Source organism: Gymnoscopelus microlampas (genome assembly GCF_963454915.1).
Source record: "Gymnoscopelus microlampas genome assembly, chromosome: 17".
Classification (NCBI taxonomy): domain Eukaryota; kingdom Metazoa; phylum Chordata; class Actinopteri; order Myctophiformes; family Myctophidae; genus Gymnoscopelus; species Gymnoscopelus microlampas.
This window is the reverse complement of record NC_139954.1, coordinates 24,861,585-24,886,214: the sequence shown is the minus strand read 5'-3', so window position 1 is coordinate 24,886,214 and position 24,630 is coordinate 24,861,585. Positions and strand designations below refer to the sequence as shown.

Genomic DNA, 24,630 nt, shown 5'->3' with positions numbered 1-24,630 from the left:
TGTGTGTGTGTGTGTGTGTGTGTGTGTGTGTGTGTGTGTGTGTGTGCGCGTGTGTGCGTTCTTACTTGATCATCTCGAAGAGCTTGTGGTCGGACACTTTGATGTTCCTGGCCATGTTCCAGGAGAGATGGATCATGGGAACGATGGATTTGACACTCTGGAGTTTGTTCCACTCGTAGCGCTCCACTGCCAGCTTGTACTGGTGGGCTGGGGGCAGAGGAAGAAAAGGCTGTTCATTTTCATCTCCATCCAACTGTATACATTTATTTTTAAAATCCCATTAATCTAGGCAGGGTTTTGTTGTTGTTGTCTATTCACCCCTGGGAGCTGCCCAATAGACCAGGAGCTTTCTAATATAAGCTGCTCCATTGGAGCAGATGGGAATTAAGTGCCTTGCTTAGGGGTACTTTAATGGCAGGGTGAGAGAATTATTTTCATTTAAAATGGGTGACCTTCCAGGCTCAACCCCATTGCTCTGCCACCCTGTGGCACCTCTCACATGGAGGGAATAGAAAATGTAATTTTCAATGGTAAATGGTTCTCCGAAGCACTTTACAATGTGCAATGTTGTTATTTTTGCTGAATGGTATAGAGTGGAAAAAAGGAGGGGACCAAGTACAGTCACCAAAGTATATAGGGTATAAGTGGTTATGGTCTACTTTACACCAATGACAAGAGTACTGACTTACATCATCCATAATCATCAGTCCTGCGTCTAAGCCCTTCAAATACCTTGCTAGAGATATACGGATCAGAAGGCCATACCAACCCCATTCTCACCTGTGAGGGGTCCAACGTTCCATGCTACATTGTTACACCAGCCGATAGCCTGGACCCAGTGGACTGTGCCCGTGTTAAGCCACACCAGGTCCCCAGGACGCTGGATGAAGCGGTACACAGGCACGTTGGCCTCATACAGATCCTCCAGGTTGGGCCACCACGAACCCATCAGGAAATTGATGTTGTTCCTGCATGAGAGGTTTTGTGTTAAGCCTGATTTATACTTTGTCATACCATGAAAACAGCCCATCTACATGCTCGATGCGACACGTCGTACAATGGAGTAAAATTAAGTATTAAACATTCAGTCTATAGGGATTATAGTATCAGTGTTGGTTGTATACTGCTGTATCACTGCTCACTTTACATTACTTACTTTTCACAGAAGTCATTGATCAGTCCCCAGTATGGCTCAGGCACGGCAAACCACTCACAGTCCCCAGGACCAATATTGACGTTGACTGAACAGAAGTTATTGTTCTCTTGGTGTCCTGCATAGAAACATGTATAATTCTAATTAAAAGAAATTCCAATAGAGTAAATACAGTGTGTGTGTGTGTGTGTGTGTGTGTGTGTGTGTGTGTGTGTGTGTGTGTGTGTGTGTGTGTGTGTGTGTGTGTGTGTGTGTGTGTGTGTGTGTGTGCATGTCTTGCTTAAGAGTGAGTGAGTGAGTGCCTACCTGGAGTCCTGCTCCCAGGGACTTTCATATAGAGCTGGACAGTGTTCATCCCCAGGATGGTGTGACCCACGTGGCTAAGCAGGTTGCCGGCAGAGACCACCCTAGCAAAGGCCGGCAGCTTGCTGAGCTCCTGAAGTTGCTGCTTCCACCTGCAGAGGGCAAAAGGTTGGAGGTTAGCATTACACAGTGTGTTCATTTAACTCTGATATAGTAAAATGGAGACCAATGGACCCGTAAGGGTCAGACTGGACTGGAGCGAGAGGCACGCTAGTCCCATATTATATAGGCTAAACACACTGGAAGACCATGAAAAGACTCCACATCGCACATTTAACTTTCAAGTTATTAAACATTGGCAAGTGAAGGGTCGCACGCAGAGTGACAAGATTTAGGAACGCTTGTTTACATTGTTAAGGCTTAATGGAGAAATGAAAAACTCTTTCACAAATGCAATATGGAGGTAGTGCTCACTATACATTCATTTTGTCTGTCAGCGCATATAGATTGGATGGTATATATCGCTTTAGTGCGTGAGCGTGTGTATTTTTGCAAAAAATGGCTAATGTGGTAAGTAGCCTACTTGTAGGCACAGAAATGACACTGTGCCAATTCTTCATAATGATTCTCCCTATTGAGAATACTCGTATATTGCTCATTAGTTGAAGCAAAATGACATGATGGCTGTGTGCGTGCCTTAGGCTGCAGTTAAAGCTGTGCTGTGTTTATCGTTTTAACATGAAATAAGACGTGAAATACGACAATCCTCAAGTCAAACACCAAATGCCTTGATAGGAGCTTTCTCCACTCGGCTATAACATGGAACAGCCTTCTCGCTGCGGTTGTTGGAGATACAAGTAGTATTCATGCCTTTTAGAAGAGGCTGGTCAAACACCTCCTCAGTATGCGACTGTAATCCCATAAAGCTCAAGGACATTTAATCATCCAACATCCAGTTTATATATACCCCTGACTGAGTAGCTGCAGATCAGTGATGGTTCTTTGAATGTTATTCATAAAGCCTTTATCTGTCCAAGCTAAAAATAATAATACAAAAAAAAAACGATATGATAAACTAAAATAGTCTAACTAGAGTTAGACTTAAAACCTTATTTTAAGTATAACCTTGTGCCTATAACCTGTAAGCCCCCAGCTGTGCAGCGGTCATCTGTATCCATTTCCCAAATGATTTAAGCATGCGCGCATTGTGTGGAATGTTCATGTGTTTGTTGTTGAAAAGCGAACGTCAAACCATATTTTTTGCTAAATACAAGTGGCCGACTGTTGATGCGGTGTGGATTCAGCCACATCAGCCAAATCTATAAATTAACTAACATCACGTTAATAATGTTTTTTTGTAATTGTTCACTTACTTCTTCTCATCAGAGAGGTCAATGTTGGTGCCGAACTTGATGTGCTTCAATGGCCCTTTCCGCCGCCGTGCCGCACTGTGGGATGAAGGGAAATGTAGTTAGAGGAACCAGAGAAAGGATTTCTGAGCAATGCAGTAACATAATCAAAGATGCTCCATTTTTTTAAGGAAGATCTGCCATCCAAATCATCCATATCTCGCGTTACTGTTGCTAGATATCACGAAAGTGTGTTGCTGTGAAAGAGAAAGGTTGATAACAAAGTTATTTTTCTCCTGATTTCTTAAAAAAAGCCATTTTAGTGTCGGAATGTTTGGAGGATGTGTGGCTTGTGAAGAATGGTTCCAATATTTAATTCAATGACCATGGGGCTAAAGAACAGGTCAGAAGTGGTGTTCACATTCACTTCTCCCATTGGAATAAATAAACTAAGACCTAATTTTGGTCTCCTAAAGAGGCGGCCAACTACATCACACAGATACGGGAAGTAAACCGGAGACGACGGGTCTCACTTTCCAATTGTTTGTCCTGGACATAATCAGACAGAGGTGACAGAAACTCACTTCTCTGAGGTGGCTGCTTCTGCTTCCAATTCCTTCTTCTTCTCATTCTCCTCCTGAGGCACAGATACAGATCATAGTTGAGTAAAAAAAAACGTTGCAAAAGGTGAAACCCTTTGAATGATTTCAAACAATCAGTTAGTGAAAGTCAGTAAAATGTATATTTATACATTTATGCTAGTGGTTTGCCAGAAATAAAAGTGAAACCGCAAAACAAGGGGCACGTTTACTGTTACTTGCTAGCCAACTGCTTTGATGACACACAAGATTACCCCTGCTTGGGGTAACTTTGATTAAAAACGAATTAAGGCATAGAGTAAAAGACGCCCATGGTGCGGCGCTTGGTCATGGGGGCATGGAGAGGGTTGGTATTGGAAGAGCGAAGGTTTTCGAGTGGATATATTTGTCCCTGTGGATATATTTGTTTTTGGTAAAATTCTGGACTAAACGGATATGTGGGTACAAATAAATAATATGTAAATACAGTATGTGAATGTTTTTGTGAAGAAAACTGTGTCCGCAAAAGATATAGCTTTTTACCACTTTTTCTCCCCAATTTGAAACATCTTATGCCTTATGACTAATCTTATTAGGCAATTTTTATTTTGGAAAATATTTTATAATAGAGAAAAGAGCTGATCTACAAAAATGAACATGACTATTGTAAAAGAGTCAGTTGTGCCGATTAGCTTTGGTTAAAATAAGTGTTAAATAGGTCTATATTCTGATAGTACCATTGCTATAGAGTGTGTGTTCAGTATTAGGAGTCTCCTTGTCTCTCCAGCTCTTTATTAAACAGAAAATGCATTTTCGTTTCAGTTTCATTTCCAATTTTATCAAATCAGGACAGAGAACTCAAAAGTGATGACACTAAGAAATGAGCAGGCAAAATTGGAACTGGAACACTATACAAATTAATCTTAAAAATGGGTACTTTCTCCTGATTGGCTGAGATTTTGACACCTACCGAAAAATGTATTTTCTGTTTATCAAAGAGCTGGAGACATCTGTTACTGAAAAAACACTCTATAGCAATGATTACTATCAGAATATAGTATTTTAACCTTTTAACAAAATACTTTTTGTTTTAAGCAAAAAATATCACTTACCCTACCTTTAATTCAACACTATGCGTTTTAAGTTTAATATACCAATAGTCCAATATGTATTTATCTACGTCAGTGCTGCCCACCCCTTGTATAGACGATTGACAAAGCCGTCTGCACCACAGTTCAAACCATTAGACTCATTTGTAGTTTTTTTTCCTTTAAAAGGGAGGAGTATTTAGTTTTTTGTCGCATTCCTAAGCTAATAATTTGATGCCCGGGTGTATTTCCGGTAGGAGACACAAAGAATCTACTTTGTGTCTCCTACCGGATACATTAGCCGGTAGGAGACAGGAATCAAATTATTAGCTTAGGAATGCCACAAAAACACAAATAAATCCATGGATTCAATGCTTCATGGGGTGTGCAATTGATAGAAAATAAGTCATTTTTTGGTTGAACTACTCCTTTAATACAATTTTAATTAAATTGAAATTATTACAATCAATGTACTGTAATGTACTATTCTAAGATTTACACTATTTAATCTTTTCGTGTTATGGTTCCTAGGAAAAGTATATTTGAAATGGGGCAGGGGTCTATGATTACTAATTAAAGTCAATCTCGGGGTCGATGACATGAACAAGCTTGAAAACCATTGGACTATGGTACCATTTCGGGGTCGATGACATGAACAAGTTTGAAAACCATTGGACTATGGTACCACTCTTTTAGCTTCTCCCTCCCACAAGCACTTCTAAAGTGTATAAGTGCTAGTCCTGTGTAAAAATCTACAGTGATTACAGTGTGTATGTGTGTGTATCCGTCTGCCACTGACCCGTAGAGACTCCTGGAAGGAGGAGGCCTGGTACTGGGCGTATTTGACAATCGTGGTGTGGGAGCGGCTGCTCTCGCAGCGCCACATCTTTCTGCTGCCGCTGGGGTCCCAGTTCTCATCAGTGGGCTGGGCAAGCTGGGTCCGCACCTCCACCAGGTGGTCCGGGTTGGCCTCCACCAGCGTCTTGGTGGAGAACAACCCCAGGTCTGATCGCAGGCAGAAAAGGGTTGCGAAGAGGCATGAAGGGAGGAGAGGGACAGAATGGAAAAAGTTAGTTTGCTCATTGGAATAACAGAGCGGAGACGTCGCGGAGCGTGCTGCGCCGACATTCCGGTGCTTTCTGTGTGATCTCACTGTGTGTCCGAAAATAAATTACCTCATGTAATTTCAAGTGTGTGTTTGTGTGTGTAAGTGCATGTGGTCTGTGTGTCGCTGTAGAAGCTTTTCCTCTATACTAGAGACAAGTATAGGATAATGCATGGCTGGTATAGTGCAGTAAAAAAACATGTGCAGTATGTCTATGACAACACTAAAACTGGATGATGCGCACATTAGGGCTGTCAAATAATCAAACTTTGAATAATCATCGACTTTAGGAGGAATAATGTACAATACATTGTAGATATATGCAGTTAATATGCGTGGCTAGCATTCAATGTTTTAACAAACAACAGTAAAGCAGCACTTGTTGACAGTCCTTGTACTCTTTGATACACGGCTGTGTAACCTACGTTTAGTGCGTGCTGCCACATCAGCCTCTCACCTGACTTTAAACAAGCCAAAACACATTCCATGTTCATAACATGAAAAACACCCAGAAGACAATATTTTAAATCCTGGCCCCAGGATATTGCATAAAGCACCAGTGGTGGACTAGCAATGCATTTTTAAGGCTGCTTGCATACGTACCAGGACTAGTTTAGATAATTTGGCAGACCCCCCTTTCAGTGTTACCCACACTCATTTACATTTAGAAGTGGGGCAATCAGGGTTATGATTGCGGACTTATAATAATAATACAAATCGATTATAAAATTATTATTATTATTGTAACAACATTTTTAAAAATAGCAGATCTACAAGCACAATGAGTTTTGTGATCATGTTGTAATCTTGTAGATAGGCTATTTTCGATATTTTTGTGCAACACCGTTGTACAACAAAGTATAAGACAGGTCTTAAGTGGTTAATCAGACTAATTTAGTCAAATATAAGAAAATCTATTAAAACAAAATTTGGTCGATTCTTTGATGTGTACTTTTTCAATCATTGTAGAATGCACTTTGATTATTCAATGAATCGAAAAAGTAATCAATAGAATAATAATTAAGAGGATAATTGATAGTTGCAGCCCTAAGTGCTTTTTTGGACACGTTACATGACTTCTGGTTTTTCAACGTGAACTACAGCAGCTTAGCCACGTATCTACCTGGTGAAGGCCAGCTACAGCACTCTGCAGCTCAACAGTATTTGTGCAATAACATTTTCTACTTGCAGGTGGTGCTGTTGTCACACATGTCAAATTAATTCACAAGACCCACATGCACTCTCCAGCGAACATGCAGACACACCCACATGGCCATGTGAGGGAGGACATGTCTTGAAACTATAAGCATACTTGAGGTACTCCTTATGGGGACACAATCGGATAACTACACTGTAAAAGGTGCATTTATCCATTTGTAAATTAGTACCGTGTACAACTACAAAATGGCTCTACACCCATGGGAATATTCTCATCAGCGTCTTGCCTATGACATGGGTATTTCATGCAGTGTAGGAGTGAGTGTGTATATGAGACACATGTCCTACCCAGTTTGAGGGCTCCGGCCAGTCCTCTGATGACGGTCACAGGGTTGGCAGGGTTGGTGCAGAACTGGTGGAGGGGAGGGAAGAAAGCATCTCTCTTGTTTTCCAGCTGGATAGAGAGAGACGGCAAAGGCAGGAGAAGTCAGGAGAGTGCCAACGGATTAAACTGACAAAAACAGAAGTGTGCGTGGCATGGCCTACCATACGTTTTTTTAAGGCTACTTTCACGATTTTATGGTACGGTACTTGTTAGTCCTGTTTTTATCATTTAAAAAACTATTATTGGTGCTCCTTACAATTTAGTGGGTGCTCCAACATTATTCCTGGTGCTCCTAACTTTTTGGGAGCACCAGTGCTAAAATAGTTCATTTAGATTCCTGTACTCACGTAGATGCTGGGGGTTGGGGGGTTTAGTTTGTCCTTTGGCAGTGTTGGGGTGGGCGCGGGAGGAGGGCGCGGTGGGGGGCACTTGTCCAGGAGGACGCTGCTGGTCGACAGCCCGTTCTTCCCCAGATTCCTTCAGTCCAGTGAATGAGAGAGAGAGAAACAAAGAGACACAAAGTGAAAGATGGAACCAGAAAGGCAGAGAAATCAGTTCAACTAAGAACTTATCAATGGTATAGGCGTATATCTTAAGTGTTCTGTAGACTGTAACATGTACTATACGTCAGGAGGAAATCAGCTTGTGTAAACAGGCTAGAACAGATGTATAGCATCCTTCTAGCAGTCAATCTACACACACCAGGATTTCCAATTAAAAAAGGTTCTCATTTAACTGGCCAAATGTACAATTTACTAGCCATATGTAATACACATGCATGTGTAATGCAGATACAAGCAGGTGCACAACTAGACGTTTAAAAACAAAGCTGCCGTTCCTGCATGTATATTTTTTCCTAAGAAACAGGTTTCAGACTTTCAGGGGGTTGGGGCGGTAAACTGCCGAAATGCCAGGACACGTTGCTTTTTCACTGCAGTAATAAAAAATTCATACCGCCCCAGCCTATGTGAGAGTGTGTGTGTGTGTGTGCGTGTCTGTGTCTGTCCCCCGCATCTCTCATGTATCACTATGGACCAAAGGGAGTGATTTGCAGAGTGGGAAGTCGGTCAAATCAGCGGTAGTCCAGAACCATCTATAAATCCGCAAATCTCCATATCTGTCCGTCTGTGTGTCTGTCTCTCTCTCATGCCCATATATGGAGCATAAAAGTAACATAGCCGGTGTCCATACAACACATATTGCATAACCGGAGGGGCATGGACATGGTTCCCAACAGGCATCGGCCTAGTAATAATAATAGCCAATATAGCTGTCATTATTTATTTGTACCGGCCAGTTGCAGACATCCCACCTCTACCGGAAGTTCTGGAAGTCTCCCGGGAATTAGCATCCGCTCTTGGACACCCAAGAGTGGTCATAAATCTACCGCAAATGCCGTCAATATGGTGGATTTGCAGGAGAACGATTTGTATTTACTGCTCAGTGATCAGATCCGGTTTAGTGCCCGCCTACTGGCTCGGTAATTAGCACACATAACACATTCAGGCACACAGACCGGATCTGCATGCAACCTGCAATGCCCCTTTTACCTCGGCTCCTCTTGTTTAGTTCTCATTTGTCACTGAACTGTCAATCTGGCTAAATGGATTAATGTCATTTGCTGTGGGAAGGGTGGGCGTCTACTAGTGACCGCAGCCTTTGGTCTTAGAAGTACGAGGAGAGAAAAAAAAGTCTGATATACGGTCGGTCTAATCTTCTTAATTTAGATTACAGACAGGAAGAAATAAAAGCAATATAACACCCACTTCACATCAGATTATTTGAAGCATTACCCGTGGCTCAAAAATAACGATACATTTGCCCGTTGCACAGTGTGCAACATTGAGTTTTCTATTGCCCACGGTGGTGTTAATGACTTTTAAAAGGCATGCCGACGTGAGTAAGATGCAAGCTGTGTCAAGCTAGCAGTATTATTTAACAAGGCTATAGTTATGAAGTTCAGCTTAACCACTTACTTAAGCCGTATTTATCATGGTTGTAGCTGGTCTCTATCTATCGACCTATATATAAATGAGCTTGTAGATCTACCAATTTTATAATAATGAATGACGTATATGTTTTCCCACTTGGGTCCCCGGCCGTGCAGCAACAACAATCCCCCACCCCCGGCTCGACCTCCCGGAAATCACTTTTTCCAGGGTGGGATGTCTGCAGTTGAATTATAGCTGGCCAATGGCTGGAATAAACAGCCAACAGAAACATTGACACACACATGTGTGCGCACAAAACTCATCATGAGGACGGAACTTACAATAGTTCATTGACAGAATCTACTCCATGCAAGTTATGGACATACAATTGACAAGGACAGCATTCTAATCAGAAGAAAAACAACTGTGAGCCAGAGATGCAAGCAGTCCTCAGCAACAGCCCTGCAAAATGCAAACACACACAATCACAATTTCTCCACAACTTGAAAAGTAAAGACATTAAGGCCTCACCTGCATGCTTTGAGCACCTCACTAGAGCTGGGGTAGATGGACACTGAGGACCAGGGTGCCAGACCAGAGGGTATCGAGTGCTTGAGAGCTCCTACAGGAGGCTCCGCCTTGACCGGGCTGCAGGAGTCTTCCGGGCCCTTGCCGTTGAGCGTGGGGCCCTGACTGTTGGCGTTGGACGGGCTGTTAAGGCAGGAGAGGCTGTTGGTGGTGCCATGGGGGTCTGCTGAGCGGGGTGAGGTCGAGGCGGTGGACATGGCTGAGAGCGGCGAGGAGGCCAGCGAGCCGTGGACCGCCGGGTGGACGTTGTTGACTTTCTCTGCCGGTGCCTCTCTGTGGTTACTGCAGTTATTGTTATCGTCATTGCTGCTAACATTGGCTTTTCCCTTTAGCAAGGCCGAGAGCTGAGGATTGTCTGAACCGTGTGCGCTGGCGGGTGCAGGAGAGCTGGGCTGAGATAGGCTGGCTGTGCCGTCCGTCACCCGCTGCTGGACGTGATTAGCCAATCCCTGCGCGGCGGCGGGACTAAGAGGCGTCCCCGTGGAATGCCTGACCGTGTTCTCAGGACCCGAGGGCAATGCGGGGGCGGAGCCACCACTGCCATTGTTGCTCCCTGAGGTCGTGGCTTCTTTGGTGTGGACCCCTGAGGTAGTGGCGGAGTGGGGGGGTGAGCACAAGTGGTTGGGCGTGGTTCGTGGGGACGTGGGGGACAGGGACGAGGCGGAGGAGGAGGCAGTGCAGGGCCCGGAGGAATGTCCAACCTGATTGAGAGCACCAGAGCCGGCAGGGGGCAGCGAGGATTGAGGGGAAGAGGACGAGGAGGAAGAGAAAGGGGGTTCTCCATTGGGACCTGCCGAATGTGAACCCTGACTTTTGTGAAGCCCCTGGAGAGAATGAGAACAACTAAATCAGCTAAAAATGTTGTTCAACACCTCGAAGCTTCCAAGATGCTTGACCAGTTATGCCAACCAAAATATATAAAACACAAATAATCACACAAATGTAATCATGAAAAGCAGAAGAATACGAAAAGGTTAATGGTAAAAGAAGAGTATGCGAGCCTTGCGGTCCAGCGGGGTACCTGAGAGATGTTACTGCGTTGCTGGCGCCTCCAGGCCTCGTCTGCAGGACTGGGACTGTTGGTAGTGCTGCTGGTGCTGGGGTGACTGGCGACTGTGCAGTGATGAGGTAGAGAGTTCTGCTGCAGGTAAGGCACGTTTCCGTTGCTCGCGCCCCCGCCACCCCCCACCCCCGGGGTGTGATTGTTGGCCGGGGAGCCAGTGCCCGCTGGCGGCCCTGCGGGGCTCGGAGTGCACGGTCCGTTTGATGTGGGCCGAGCGGTGCAAGGGGGCCGGATGCCCACGTGATTGAGGGGAGAGGTGCGGGAGAGGGCCGCATGGGGGTGGGAGAGCTCAGCCGAGGGGCCGTTGGGAAGGCTGGGTCGCGACTGGCCTGCTGCCGCCTGCTGCCTCATCTGACGTGTCAACAGTAATCAGGGAAAGATATTCAATTCATTAGAAGCTATCAAATTGCCGTATTATTAAAACTAACAGAGGGCTTAAGTAATCAATGCAATGCTCTGTATAATCTCTAATGCGTTTAATCAAGGTGTGCATGCTTAAGTTTAACTTACCTGCTGCTGATGCTGCTGCATGAGAGAGAACTGGTTCTCAAGCTGTTCCAGCATCTGCATCTGGAGAGGCTTGAGGCTAGCCCGGTTGGTCCGCAAGTGATCCAGGAGCTACATGGAACAACCAGACATTTAAGTTCAACAACTCATACCGACAATGTGGTGTCACGTGTATAAGGACGGCTCTACGGGGGCAAAGGCGTTGTTCTCTCATGTGTCCTACCTGAAGTTTCTGTGGTGTTAGGTACCAACTAGGTATCTGCTGCTGCCCTGGGTTGGTGGCCCAGGACTCGGTAGCACCCTGTGTAAAAGACAAAATTAGCGAGAGTGAGAAGGTCTGATGTGGCATCTGGTATCCTAGAGTAATTTTGTAGCACTTCATTGTTTTCTTGGCACTTTATTCACTTGCATTTACCCTGTCATATGTACTAGAGTTCATGTCACATGCAATTTACAGGTTGCTCTGGATAAGAATCCCTGCTAAATGTGTAAATTGTTGACTGTGAGGAGGTTCAATCACATTTTTAGCTCAATATCACAGTGATAAAACATTGTGGAGCTCAATATCACAGTGATAAAACATTGTGGAGCTCAATATCATAGTGATAAAACATTGTGGAGCTCAAAACATTGCAAGGCATACCTTAGTGGGACTGCCAGTGCGTTTCCTCTTGGCAGGACTGGCCTGAGCATCTGAGTGACTGCTGGAGGCCTGGCCTACCTCTCCTTTGCACGCCTGGACAACCAATAACGTGACACCATTTAATAAGAGCAGATTTAAGACTAGGTACAGAAAACCTTATTCAACATGTGCTCTATCGGTCATTTTCTTGCGTCATTGTCTTACCATTGTTCTCATTTTCAAAAGTCGGGGGGGGGGGGGGGGATACAATACATTCAGGCACAAATCCAATCCACACATTTTTGCGAATGAATATTGAATAGCATGGCTACATTTACATGCATGCCAATAATCTTAATGCAGCTATAACAATACTCTGATTAAAACACCTGCCACAGAAACACCTTAATCGCTCTGTGTGTCTTGGATTAAGGTAATAATCGGAGTATTCATACTGTGATTAAGATGTATGGTAATGCAACATCTGTGACATATTTTACGGTTTGTTTGGGCAGATCATATACTCGCCTGGCCTGGAGATTTTAGTGTTGAGTGGCAATATCACACAGCCTTTGTATGAGTGTCAGCAGAGTGAGCAGACATGACTGACGTTGATGGCCATTTATTGATTACTGGCTACTCGTTGCCAACAGGGGAAAAGGCAACTATTATATTCAATTAAAACTCATTGGAGTGCATTAAGTCAAAGATTCAAAGAACATTCTCTCTTTCTGTCACCCACTTTAACAGCTTAGCAATTATTATCATAGCCACAGGAAGTGCTATAAGTTTATCAATAGATTATTCAATTAATTATGTACGTATGCTTTTAAATTATATTGACCGACACATCACTGTGTGTGGGAGTCATGTTTAGGACGCAAGCAGCGTTTTACTAGCCGTTCTCAGTAGCGGGGGCGGGGCCAGGAGGACAGTACTCCGTGGTGGAAAATAATGCTTGCAACGTTCAGAGCGGCAACTCTCGCGCTTTAGCGCACTCGGTGGTGCTTCTCGTGGCTCAAGTTCTCTTGAGACTGCGCCCCTCCGTTACGGTCCAAAACTATACTTTATCCGTGAAAAAAAAGTAGTCTGCGGTTGTTGGAAAAAGTAATGTCTGTCACCATGCTCTGACATTAAAATCAATCAATCAGCAAAGAAACAAGACTAGGTGAAAACCAAGTATGGCTGAACAATGTTTGAAATGCTAGAGGGCCGGATACAGGAAGTGGCAACAATCGGGCGAGTTAATCAGGATATTATATTATCCAGGACTAGCAAATATTCAGTTCTTAGCATACGATAAGTTTGTTATGAGCTGAGTGGTACTGCTGTAAATTCCTTCTGAGGAAGCTGAGGACATAACTGAAGACTCTTGTGGGCGTAATTTAAGACTGTGGAGCCGCTGTAAACGGCCCCTGATGACATAATAGGAAACTGTTCATGCAGAATAATTTTGAAAGAGCAACGGTCAATGTGTAAATCAGTCAGTGACTTGGTCAGTCAGTCAGTGACTCGTCAGTCAGTCAATCAGAGACTTTTGCATTTATATGGCTGGGCCCTGCTGTTGCAGTCCAACAACAACAACAACAAAAAAGACATACAGTATATAGTGAATGAATTAATATGCATCAAGCATGCATTTCCAGCTTAACTGAGTGAGTTACAATGTACAATGACAAGGCATCCTTGTATGACTAACAGCATAACTTAAAATGAAATCCCAGGCGCACGGGATCGGCCGTTCTTGGCAGCAAACACAAGTGCAGTGTGGAACATGATGAGTGGTAATAGCGTTGCCTAATTATTTTTACACTTAAGAAGTGACAAGGAGAAGCACCATGAAGGTTATCTACCACTCTAGGAATTAGGCTATTCATGCTACGGGCCCCGTTCCAGTTCTTTCAAACTGTGTCCTGATTTCCCCCCATTTTACAGTTGTTAAGACACAGTGCTATGAGTTTCACAGTATAGAACAGAGGACTTAAATATCACCGAAATAGGGCATCTGGGTGGTGCAGGTGTAAAGTCCCTGCTCACCACTGTGGAGAAGGGCGTTTGAATCATCCATGGTGCATCCAGCTTGGCCGGGTGTGCCAACAAACACAATGGGTGGGAAGTGTGTTCTGTCCCTGCATTAGCATCAACTGCAACTTCAGCAAGGAGCAGAACTGAGAAAGATAGCGTGTTTTACCGCCCGGTGAAACTCTTTACTGTCAGGCGAAAAGAAGCGGCCGGCGATGTCACGCGTATCGGAGGATACACGTGGTCGTCTACAACCTCCCCAACACCAACCAGTAGAGGTCAGCAGTGACAGGGACAACATGGGGGAGTTTTGAATAATGACTACATTGGCAAAAAAATAAAAGGATTTCAATAGAAAACATTTGAAAGCGCTGGAACGGAGCCTCGGCCATAGCTAGCTACTGTGACTTTTTAGTATGCAGATGGGTTTCCCCGAAAAGGCTGGGATCTCCACTCTGTGCTGGGTCTCACCTGCTGTGCAGTGTTCAAGGCGCCCTGCCTGGATGTGAGCTCAGCAGGGATGGGTAGGCTCCACGCCTCCTCAATACTAGGAAGCATTTTGCTCTTACTTTGCAGACTACCTGGCTGTAGGTTACACAATTGAGCCTAGGAGAAATCGCGTGAGACACATGACTTCAGTGCTGCTCTTGGCTTCAATAAGAAAAGTCACTTCTATAGAGCACCTACAGATGATGAGTTATATACACTGTAAATCCTCAGTGTTAATTTATCTCAGATATGGTACACATTTAACCAAATGGACGGGGTAACCCTCTCGAGTAAATTTTACAATGAGGATTGTACTGTGTAGAGTTAATATCAAAACAGTGTATATAGTAACCCCTTTTGGGAGATGGTACAATCAAATTAAAGAAAATTATTTGTCAAAAACAATGTTCAATGCCATGGAGTTATGCCTTTACAATTACAGGTGAGAAAATGTACTCAAACACGCCAATATGAATTACTATTCATATCTCAGTGATGACCATATATCACAATAGATCATTAAAAAATAAATAAAAACAAAGCCAATGGCATTGGCAATGCTTGCATTATGCACAACACTTTAAATGCAGATGCACACGCACCAACATACTGCACAACATCTAACAGACACAAGTGGTAGCTGTCATCGGCCGCCGTGCTAGTGGCATCCATACCTGTAGCAGTTTGATGCGCTGTGTGAGTGCGGCGGTGTTGAGGCAGGCCTTGCTGCGCGTGGCGTTGATGTAGCACTTGATGGCGTCGTGCGGCTGCCCGCACGACTCGTAGAGGGTGCCCAGGTCCATCCAGGCGGCGGCGTGACTGTGGTCCAGCTGCACGGCACAGATGTAGGCCTGCAGCGCGTCCATAGGCTGGTTCTGCTGCTGGTACAGCACCCTGCGCAGATGGATGAGAGGAGATCAAGATATTCACAGGGCTATCCTGCTGGATTTAAGTCCTTAGCGTCGCAGTCCCATCTCTTGGTCCCGAAGGACGCCTCCTCCCCTTCCCCCCTCCACTGTCTATACATCCACAGTTCCTCTGCTACGTTTTCATCCACACTCTCCCTTTGGTCCCCTGTCGCAGTGCAGTTGCTTGTGCGTTTTGAGAGCCGCCTAGCCTCATCCTAACTAGCACAGAGGCTAGAGTCAAATCCTTTTCCTCTCAGCGGCAAAATACATTGCAGTAATTATGGTGACAGATTGGTTCCAACTCTGGTCACTTACCCTATGGAGCACCAGGTGTCAGCACTGGCCTCCGACTTATCAATGGACTGGCGGTAGGAGATGAAGGCATCTTGAACCTTCCCAATACTGGAATAACACCTGCAGAGGGGAGACGACAGAGAGAAAGGGCACAGGACATGAGAGACAACACAAACTCAAAGAAACTTTAAGCACCGTCACATGCCTGATGAAGGACATCAATACAACACTGGACGTTGTCCTCTGGCTTCCAGCCTCATCACGACCTCCACCTCACATACCAAAGCAAATCAGTGAGAGCGTTTACCACACAGCATGTAGCCTAGTTTAGCAAACACCTGGAGGGACAGATTGGACTCGGGGGACACAACCAGAGGGACCAACATCGATTCAGTCTGGCATCTTGTTGTATGGCCTATGTAACATACATCTAACATAATTCTGACATACGCTTAAAAGGGATATTTCAATTTTAAACATGTTTGGGCTCATTTTACCATCTACTCTGGCTTTTATGAGCACCCCAGACAGTTTTTAAGTTGCTTGATTCAGTATTTAGATATTTGATATTAATTGTATTAGACAGGCTCCTATACAAACCAGAATCAAGAAAACACAACACACTGTCACCCAATACATTCCTCAAAGTCACTTTAACTAAGGGTTATGTAGGATGATTCTGACAACATTGTCACCATATAGGCTACATTCCTTAAACGGTTGATTTACTTAAAACGTAATAGTACACAACTTTTGCAGTTTCTGATTAGCCAATGAAGTCCACAGCAGCTGAAATATACCATATAAACCAGGGGTCTTCAATGTTTTTCAAGCCAAGGACCACTTAGCTGAGAGATAGATATGCAATTTAATTGATATCTTCATGACAGCACCATCAGTATTGTGTAAATCATTTGCCTTTCCTGGCTTTTCCCTGGGTTGGCTCCCACAGTGTCAGTTTGCTTGCCACTAGTTCCAGGTGCCTGACGCAGCGCCCTGCCAGCCTCATCCTTCTCTCTCTGACTTTGTCAGTGACCCGTGGTAGGGGGTCAAATTTCTGATGTGGTCCGTCCATGTGACACCTAGTGCCATTCGTAGCATTCTTGTGTAGACTCCATCCAGGGCCCTTTCCTGTTGTGCTGTGAGGGTCCATGTCTCAGACCCATACAGCAGTACTGACTCCACTGCCGCTACTAACAGCCGCCTCTTGAGGTCTTCTCCCATGTCAGATTTCCACACTCTCCTTATCCCATGCAGGGCATTCCAGGCAACTGCCCTCCGGACCTTCAGGTCCAGTTCTGTTGAACTATATAACATACGTGAACAAGCAACCAACATAAAGCTATCAGCATAATTAGAATTGATAAAAAAAGGCGACAAGAAGTGATACAAGGAATAATGGGGAACACTAGGGGTGAGATAGAGACTTAAGCTTAAGTTGAGTTTGTAACACTTTTTTTCACCCAGTGTCAATTGCCTATGTAATCCTGGGTGCTACTCTCCCTCTGCCAGCCTAGGGAGAGCCCAGAACAGAGCTCATGCCTCCTTCAATGCACGAGGAGCAAGCGAGCCGCTTCTTATCACCTGACAGGTGGGAGTTTCCCTGGTTGGACGTAGCGCGTGGAAGGAACACGTTATTCCAACCAGTTCCTTTACCCTCCATCAGGCACCCCGGCTGACATGGGGAGGCAGTATAGAGACCAGGATACTGCATGTTTTTTTGTGAGGGTACCTACCCTAAGGGACATGCAAACTCCACAGGAAAAGTCTGATTCTCTGGACGTTGTACAGTGTACACATACAGAATCGAGTGTTCGCTCACTTCGCTGCAGTGTGCCTCGTCAGTTACAATAGGAGTCACCAGTGTTGATGGAAATGCAAGAACTTTCCGGGGAAGAAGAGAAGCTTGAGATCAAGGCATCCAGTGTGAGTTGTAAGCCAGGCATGCAATGATGCTCTCTTCAACCTGTGCGGCAGCCAGTATGATGTCTGGAGGCCCTTTGATCCCGTTTCAAATATTTATAATGAGCAGGTTGACAAATTTACAAGGATACAAATTACTTTAGTTCAGAATGTCCTTTTTCCCCCAGAGATACATAAGGCACAGATGATACAAAATATAATACAAATAAGATGCCATAGAATACACACATGACATAACCCATAACAAAAATAAAACAATTGTAACAAAGCGATCTTCTTTATCAATGATGTCACATTTAATGATACATTAATGTAGTTTCACTTTGAAACACTTATGGGGTCTACTCAGGCTTATGGATGCCAGTTTTTAAGCTGCGACGCCTTCCTATACAACTTCCAACACCAGAAGCCAGTGAAGGACACACAAAAGGAGAGATGTGAACATTTGGGCAGATTGAAGACCAGACATGTTGCTGCACTAGTTGAAGGGGCTTGAGTGAGCATGCCTGGAGACCAGCAAGGAGGGAGTTGCAATAGTAAAGCTCTAGGGTGCACACAGTAGATGTTAAAATGACAAGGGTTTTAAAAGGAAATGTCCCTTTACAATGTATTATTCAATATAATAATAATAATAATAGGCCTAGTGAAAACATATCCATATGGCCTTAACAAGCACACATCCCCCATTTAGAGACAGAAATGCATGACATGGTGTCAACCACGCTCATTTTCATCTTACCTGCCAAGGAAGTACCAAGACTGGCCCGAGTTGGGGTCTGCTTCTAGAGACTTCTGCAGACACTGGATGGCATAGCTGTCCTTGGTGCCTTTATCTCCAAGCTGCTCCACCGTGTGATGCATCCAGCCTGGAGGGGCAGAGCAGAACAGGACTGAGCCGATGCAGAACCTCACTCAAATAGTACCAGTAAAAAAAAAAGCTGAACGCTAGAGTGCAGACACAGGGAGAAGCAGCCAAAGGGAGAGGTGAGCCGGTCTGCTGTCTGATGTGTAAATGCACCAAGTCTCATAAACAGAACAAATGGCTCATCTTTCTACAGCTCTCTGATGAGCACAGTTGAGAGCGAGGGAGGCGGTGGTGGTGAGGGGGGCTATCACACACACAGGTTTCAAAGGTCCCATCCGAGCCAGCCGTCACAAACAACTCATCCCTGATCACCTTCCACTCCCCTGGCCACGTGCAAAAACACACAACCATACACACACACACACACACACACACACACACACACACACACACACACACACACACACACACACACACACACACACACACACACACACACACACACACACACACACACACACACACACACACACACACACACACACAAGCACACACTCACGACAGGATAGTAACAGGCAATGTATCTAGCTGCTAAGCAGGAAGTTTGCGTGGGTCTTCCTGAGGGAAGACACACATAACACTCCCATTCATTTTCCTTAACACCTGTGGCGTGTCTCATGGGTCACCATGACAACTCCCGCGGGAGAGAATGAGATTTTACGACGGGGAGGAACAGTGTGCACACTGCACAGTGCATGCACAAGCAAAGGGGCCGTCTCTGTCTGTGTTTGAACACAGCGATGTTAGAGAAGTGTGTGTTAAAACTTGGGAGCGGTGATTTAGCTGTGCATCTAAACTAAAGGCTCACAGGTTAATTTATAGATTGATTTCTTTGTTTGTACAGATATGAGTCTCCACTTTCAAGGCTTGAAGGAAATATACCGTATGTGCTTGTGTGTGTTGGGGTGAATATATACACACACACACACACACACACACACACACACACACACACACACACACACACACACACACACACACACACACACACACACACACACACACACACACACACACACACACACACACACACACACACACACACACACACACACACACACACACACACACACACACACACATTTTGGTCACCTGCAAAAAACATGCCAGTATTGTCCTCTCACAAAGACCACAGTATAGTGACTACAGTATATTGCCGATTTTCGATTATATGCTTTATTATTATTGTTTGCATAGAAAATGATGCACATAATGTAATGTCAGAGCTGGTCAGTACACCTATAACCACAAGGACACTTGCCATCTGAATGTCGAGAACACACTTACAAAGGTAATGTGAGCATCCTCTGCCTTACTGATGCATTACTGAATTGAGTACAATGGACCACAATGGAAACAAGCCCCTGGGGCTTTTTTGTGTTATCATTTTAGCATAACCTTTGTCTGTACTACCTGTACTGTTAACAAACTTGTTAATAAAGTATTCAATCATTAAAAAATGCAATCAATCAAAACAAATATTTGTTTGTCATACAACGTTGTATGAAGAAGTATATGAATGACAGAGTTGCTCGAAATCTTTGTGACAGACTTTGAGCTTGTAGATCTGCATTTTAACCGTTGTACCACAGCAATTCATTATCATAGCCTACACTTCAGTCTCTAAATCAGCCTATTCTGTATAACTGATTGGCTGCAGCGTGTACATATGTCTATCTATGCTGTATTTATGCCAGCATAAACCCCAATGCAGGGCTAACAGTACAGTAGCCAGTGCCTAAGATTATATTTCTACCTCCAATGACAGGCAAGCAAAACATTCTAGATATTCTAAATACCCTTAATTCAATTTTACTTTTAGAATGATTATTATACAGTTATTTGAATAATAATCTAATAATGAACATTTGCTTTATAGCAATGTATAGTAGCTACAGGGTTCCCACACAATTTTCAAAACCTTTCCATAACATTTCAAAAGTATTTCCCCACATTTCCAGGCCTATAGCACTCATATGGTGCAATAACGAGGCTCTTACTCCAGTGTGCTATGCCCCAAGACAGACTCAAGCGAAGGCGACACGTGAATAAACATAAGCGATCTACAAGCTCACAACATATCACAGTGCAACGTGTTGTTAGCTTGTCGATCTATTATTTTTGTCACGTGACGTCCTGTATACATTAGGCTGCTCCTCCCCCTCGAAACAGATCCTTCGCCCGCAATGGCCTCAGTTTTCACTGCTACGTTGACACACAGCTCTACCTCCCCTCCAAAACCATTACTGCTACCGCCCTGCGCCCTCTCCACTCTCACCACCTGCCTGACCAACATTAAAATCAGGATGCAAAATAACTTCCTGAAACTTAACTGCAATAAATCCTCATAATTGGTCCAGATGCCCTCACCCGCTCCACTCAACTTCTCCCTGAATATCGACGGCTCCATTGTCACCCCCTCCACCAAAGTCCGCAACCTTGTTGTCATCTTGGATCCCACCCTTTCCTTCCAATCCCACGTCAACCAGATTACCAAAACAGCTTTCTTCCACCTCCAAAACATCGCCCGCCTCCGTCCCACACTATCTCAAACTGCTGCAGAGACACTCATCCATGCCTTCATCACATCCAGACTCGACTACTGCAATAGCCTCCTTTACGGTGCCACCTCCAAAGCTCTCAAGAAACTCTAATATGTGCAAAACTCTGCTGCTAGCCTCCTAACCAGAACCCGATCCAGAGACCACATCACTCCGGTCCTCCACTGGCTCCCAGTAAAAACACAGAATTGATTTCAAAATACACATTATCACCTACAAGGCCCTCAATAACCAGGCTCCCCGCTACCACTCTGACCTCCTCCAACGCCACGCCTCCTCCCGCTCCCTCAGGTCTGGTGATGCCAACCTCCTGGACTTCTCCAAAAAAAATCCAACCTCACAGCAAAGTCGCCCCCACTCTTGATGTGTTCAAAGCCTCCCTCAAAACCCACCTTTTCAGACTTGCTTTCTTCATCTAACTCAAACCAAATCTCCCTTTCTGCTTCTTAGTCTTAGGTTAATGTTTTTTCGCCTTTGAACTTTTTTTCTCTTTTCTTGCTCCTAATAGTAGTTTATTTTAATGTTTTGTAAAGAGACTTTGGGTACTGAAAAAAGCGCTATATAAATCTGATGTATTATTACTACAGTACTACATTTTACCATGTACATATTTCACGTAGTGTTAGACATGTTTTTCAGAAAATAAATAGCCAAAACTATGTATATCCAAACATTTTCAAGGGCAAATGTCCCTTAATGTCTACCCCTTCGGTGTGTCAAAGACAGTCAGTGTGCACTGCTGTTATTGAATTCATACTATACATTTGAGTGGTAGCCATGCCCATTAATTGATTATTTTTTTGAGTGGTGCCAACCACTCCTACATTTGGCTTTGTCCGTGTGTCCGTATGTCCGTCCGTCCGTATGTCCGTCCGTCCGTATGTTTGAGCACAGCTGATTGGTCAAGCTTCACGTGTCACGTGACAACATATTGTTGCTGATTGCAACACAAGGATGCAACCAGTTACACTTTCAAAGGCACCACTCTCTTCACACTGGGTGTGATTTTTTTCTTACAACTGCACATTTTCCCCCCAAAGTTGACAATTATTCGAGACTTGATTATTTGACAACCCTACCACAGCACACCAATGTTGCCTGCCTGCCAACCAAATCACCCAGCATCTGTCTAACATCACTCAATTTTTATATTTTCAATTCTCATGCACACAGCAACAGGTATCACATCATATCACAGGATAGCCCAACAGCTAGAATGACTTCAGGGAAGGGAGGAGATTAGCTCAAGAATTATTCAATTCTCTCCTTTACTAAGCTGGCATGCAGCATACAATCACATATGGCAGTGCTGACTACAGTGTAACCAACATTAGCAGCGTTAGCTGTGTCAGCAAGCCCTCGTAACCTGCTTCCTAATCCTAGCCTGGGAACATGCAGGTGACAGAGTGACCATTAGTCATCAACACGTATCACTGTTTATACTGCAACGTTGAATGTGATTGAACTTAATAACTCAAAATACCTTTAAATACAAAATGTACAGAACACAGAATCATGTCACATGTTCTATGAAACAATATATTTAAAATAATATATATATATATATATATATATATATATATATATATATATATATATATATATATATATATATATATATATATATATATATATATTTAACCTCAGGCGAACCAAAACAGTCCATAATAGATGCAAAAAAAGGGATGAGACCAAGGCACTCTTGTGGAAAAGTTAAAAAGCCTTCAATAGTTTGGCTAATGCAAAGCAAGAATTAAAAAATCACCTACGCGTTACGGCAACATGCCTTCATGAGGGTGATGTCAGTCACCCTGATGAAGGCATGTTGCCGCTTTTTAACTTTTACACAAGAGTGCCTTGGTCCCATCCCTTTTTTTGCATCAATTCTGTCACCCAGTTGTACCAAAGAGCACCTTGTTGGTTATTTCTATTCTAGCCAAACAGATGCGCTCCTTCCTCTCTTTTTTCTACAGTCCATAATAGAGTTGGGGAACATACTGTACTGAGCTCCAATGTTCCCTGGGAACACAAGACCCTAGGAGAGAACACATGTAGACTAGAGCTGGGGAACATATTAGGATGCAGGGGATATTGGGCCCTGGGAACACAGGAACATTTATGTTCCCATTATGTGCCATATATAAGTGGGGAACATAGGTTCCCATGCCCCCAGTGGTTCTCAGATACTGTTATTTCCTTCTATCAACGTCACCGAATTCCCCCTCAACTATTCATCTTAGCAATTTGTGATACTGCATGTCGTATCACTGTAATCCTTGACTTTCAAAACATAGGTGCAGACATAATATATTCTGTGTCATCATGTTTGGTTCAGGAGATATGATGAAAAATACATAATTCGGTTATGGCCGCCACAAGGTGTTTTTGTGATGGATCCATATCTGAAAATGTTCAGGGCCCCAAACTGTAAAAGTGCACAAAGTGACATGCTTTTATGAAAATAATATTTTTTTATATGTCCCTTGGACTAAAACGCAAAGTAGAGCCCATTCTCTGTGTAAACATGATGGGACCATGTAAGTATGATTGAGTACCAGAAAGGGGTTTAAAATTCCTTAATTAAATTTGCAACGTGACCTTTATGTTAGTCTGACTATTCTACCCCAGTGGTAGTATACAACACCTGTGTGTGACGTGTGTGCGTGTGCGTGTGTGTGTGTGTGTGTGCGCGCGCGCGTGCATGTGTACATATACACATACTATGGGTGGGGGAGGGGAAACAAGGAAAAAACAAAACAACAACCAATGAACAGTTGCATAGACTTCATCCCAGAGGCTCTGGTCTGGAGCATAGGGAGCGATTTTGGCAAAAGTGGGATGAGAGGAAGGGAAAGTGAGAAGCGATTTGGGAATTGCGACAACTCAACAACAGGACAGCAGTGTCCCAGAGCCAACAGCATGATGCAACCCTGTTTCAGTCAGTTCATTCACCGCTACAGACCAGCACTCAAACAACAACACATACAAGTACTATTACAAAATTGAATTAGAAGAACAAATGAATTGAGAAAACCAATTCTAGGACTCTGAAAAGAATATTTTGCAAACCTGCGGCCCAAGTCATCTGGCCACGTGTCATAATTTATTTCAGGTATTTTTATTGCTTTTAGTATTGCAAAATAGCTTTTATTAGTCTTTAAAGTTCTTTTGTTTGTCCGGGGCCACAATTAACCTAAGTCTATTACTTTGTGTTTTATCCTTGACGTTCTTACTTCTGAGAAGCATATCCATGTCATGCACTTTCTTTTAACCTAATGTCAAATAAATCAAATGAGTGGTGACATGAATTAACAATTCCAGTAGGATAGCAGTTCAGCAGGTCAATCTGATGCAGTCATCGATCAAAGCATGACAAGAATTCAAGTCCGTTTTTCAACCAAACAGGGGGACATGCGTTGCATTTGACAACACGGGAACAGGAATGTTCTGTGAAGGCACCATAGAAATGGGTTAAGAAAAAACTCACCAAGCTGTTGCAGTGTGGTCGCCTTCACCTGCGCAGGAAGATTCTCCGTCTGTAATAGACTTTCATATGCCTCTTTTGCTGCCCGGTATTTCTTCTGCAGACAGAATGAGAGAGAGGGAGATACCAAGAAAGAGAGAAGAGACGGACAGGAGAGAGACAAGAGTGGTCGTTTAAGCCAGACAGAAGGGTCAGTGTGTTTTATGGTCTCTCTGGATGGACACAAAGAGTCTGGAGATCTTCTCACACCCACT

The 24,630-nt window shown here is 43.9% G+C and overlaps 1 protein-coding gene across 2 annotated transcripts in view; it reads right to left on the bottom strand.

Annotated features, from left to right (window-relative positions):
• The window catches only part of kdm6a (lysine (K)-specific demethylase 6A), a 55,951-nt gene that overhangs the window by 4,421 nt on the left and 26,900 nt on the right, over positions 1–24,630 (bottom strand). For both annotated transcript variants that reach the window (XM_084085239.1, XM_084085240.1), the window contains 19 exons: positions 24,380–24,473; positions 18,206–18,332; positions 15,565–15,663; positions 15,016–15,235; positions 14,324–14,458; positions 11,852–11,944; positions 11,432–11,509; positions 11,212–11,319; positions 10,660–11,052; positions 9,582–10,462; positions 7,467–7,596; positions 7,083–7,188; positions 5,271–5,476; positions 3,390–3,442; positions 2,830–2,904; positions 1,460–1,608; positions 1,157–1,271; positions 781–968; positions 66–207 (listed from right to left, as the gene is read on the bottom strand). In XM_084085239.1, the coding sequence (XP_083941365.1) occupies positions 66–207; positions 781–968; positions 1,157–1,271; positions 1,460–1,608; positions 2,830–2,904; positions 3,390–3,442; positions 5,271–5,476; positions 7,083–7,188; positions 7,467–7,596; positions 9,582–10,462; positions 10,660–11,052; positions 11,212–11,319; positions 11,432–11,509; positions 11,852–11,944; positions 14,324–14,458; positions 15,016–15,235; positions 15,565–15,663; positions 18,206–18,332; positions 24,380–24,473 (3,392 nt within the window). The remainder of the gene's footprint in view (positions 1–65; positions 208–780; positions 969–1,156; positions 1,272–1,459; positions 1,609–2,829; positions 2,905–3,389; positions 3,443–5,270; positions 5,477–7,082; positions 7,189–7,466; positions 7,597–9,581; positions 10,463–10,659; positions 11,053–11,211; positions 11,320–11,431; positions 11,510–11,851; positions 11,945–14,323; positions 14,459–15,015; positions 15,236–15,564; positions 15,664–18,205; positions 18,333–24,379; positions 24,474–24,630) is intronic.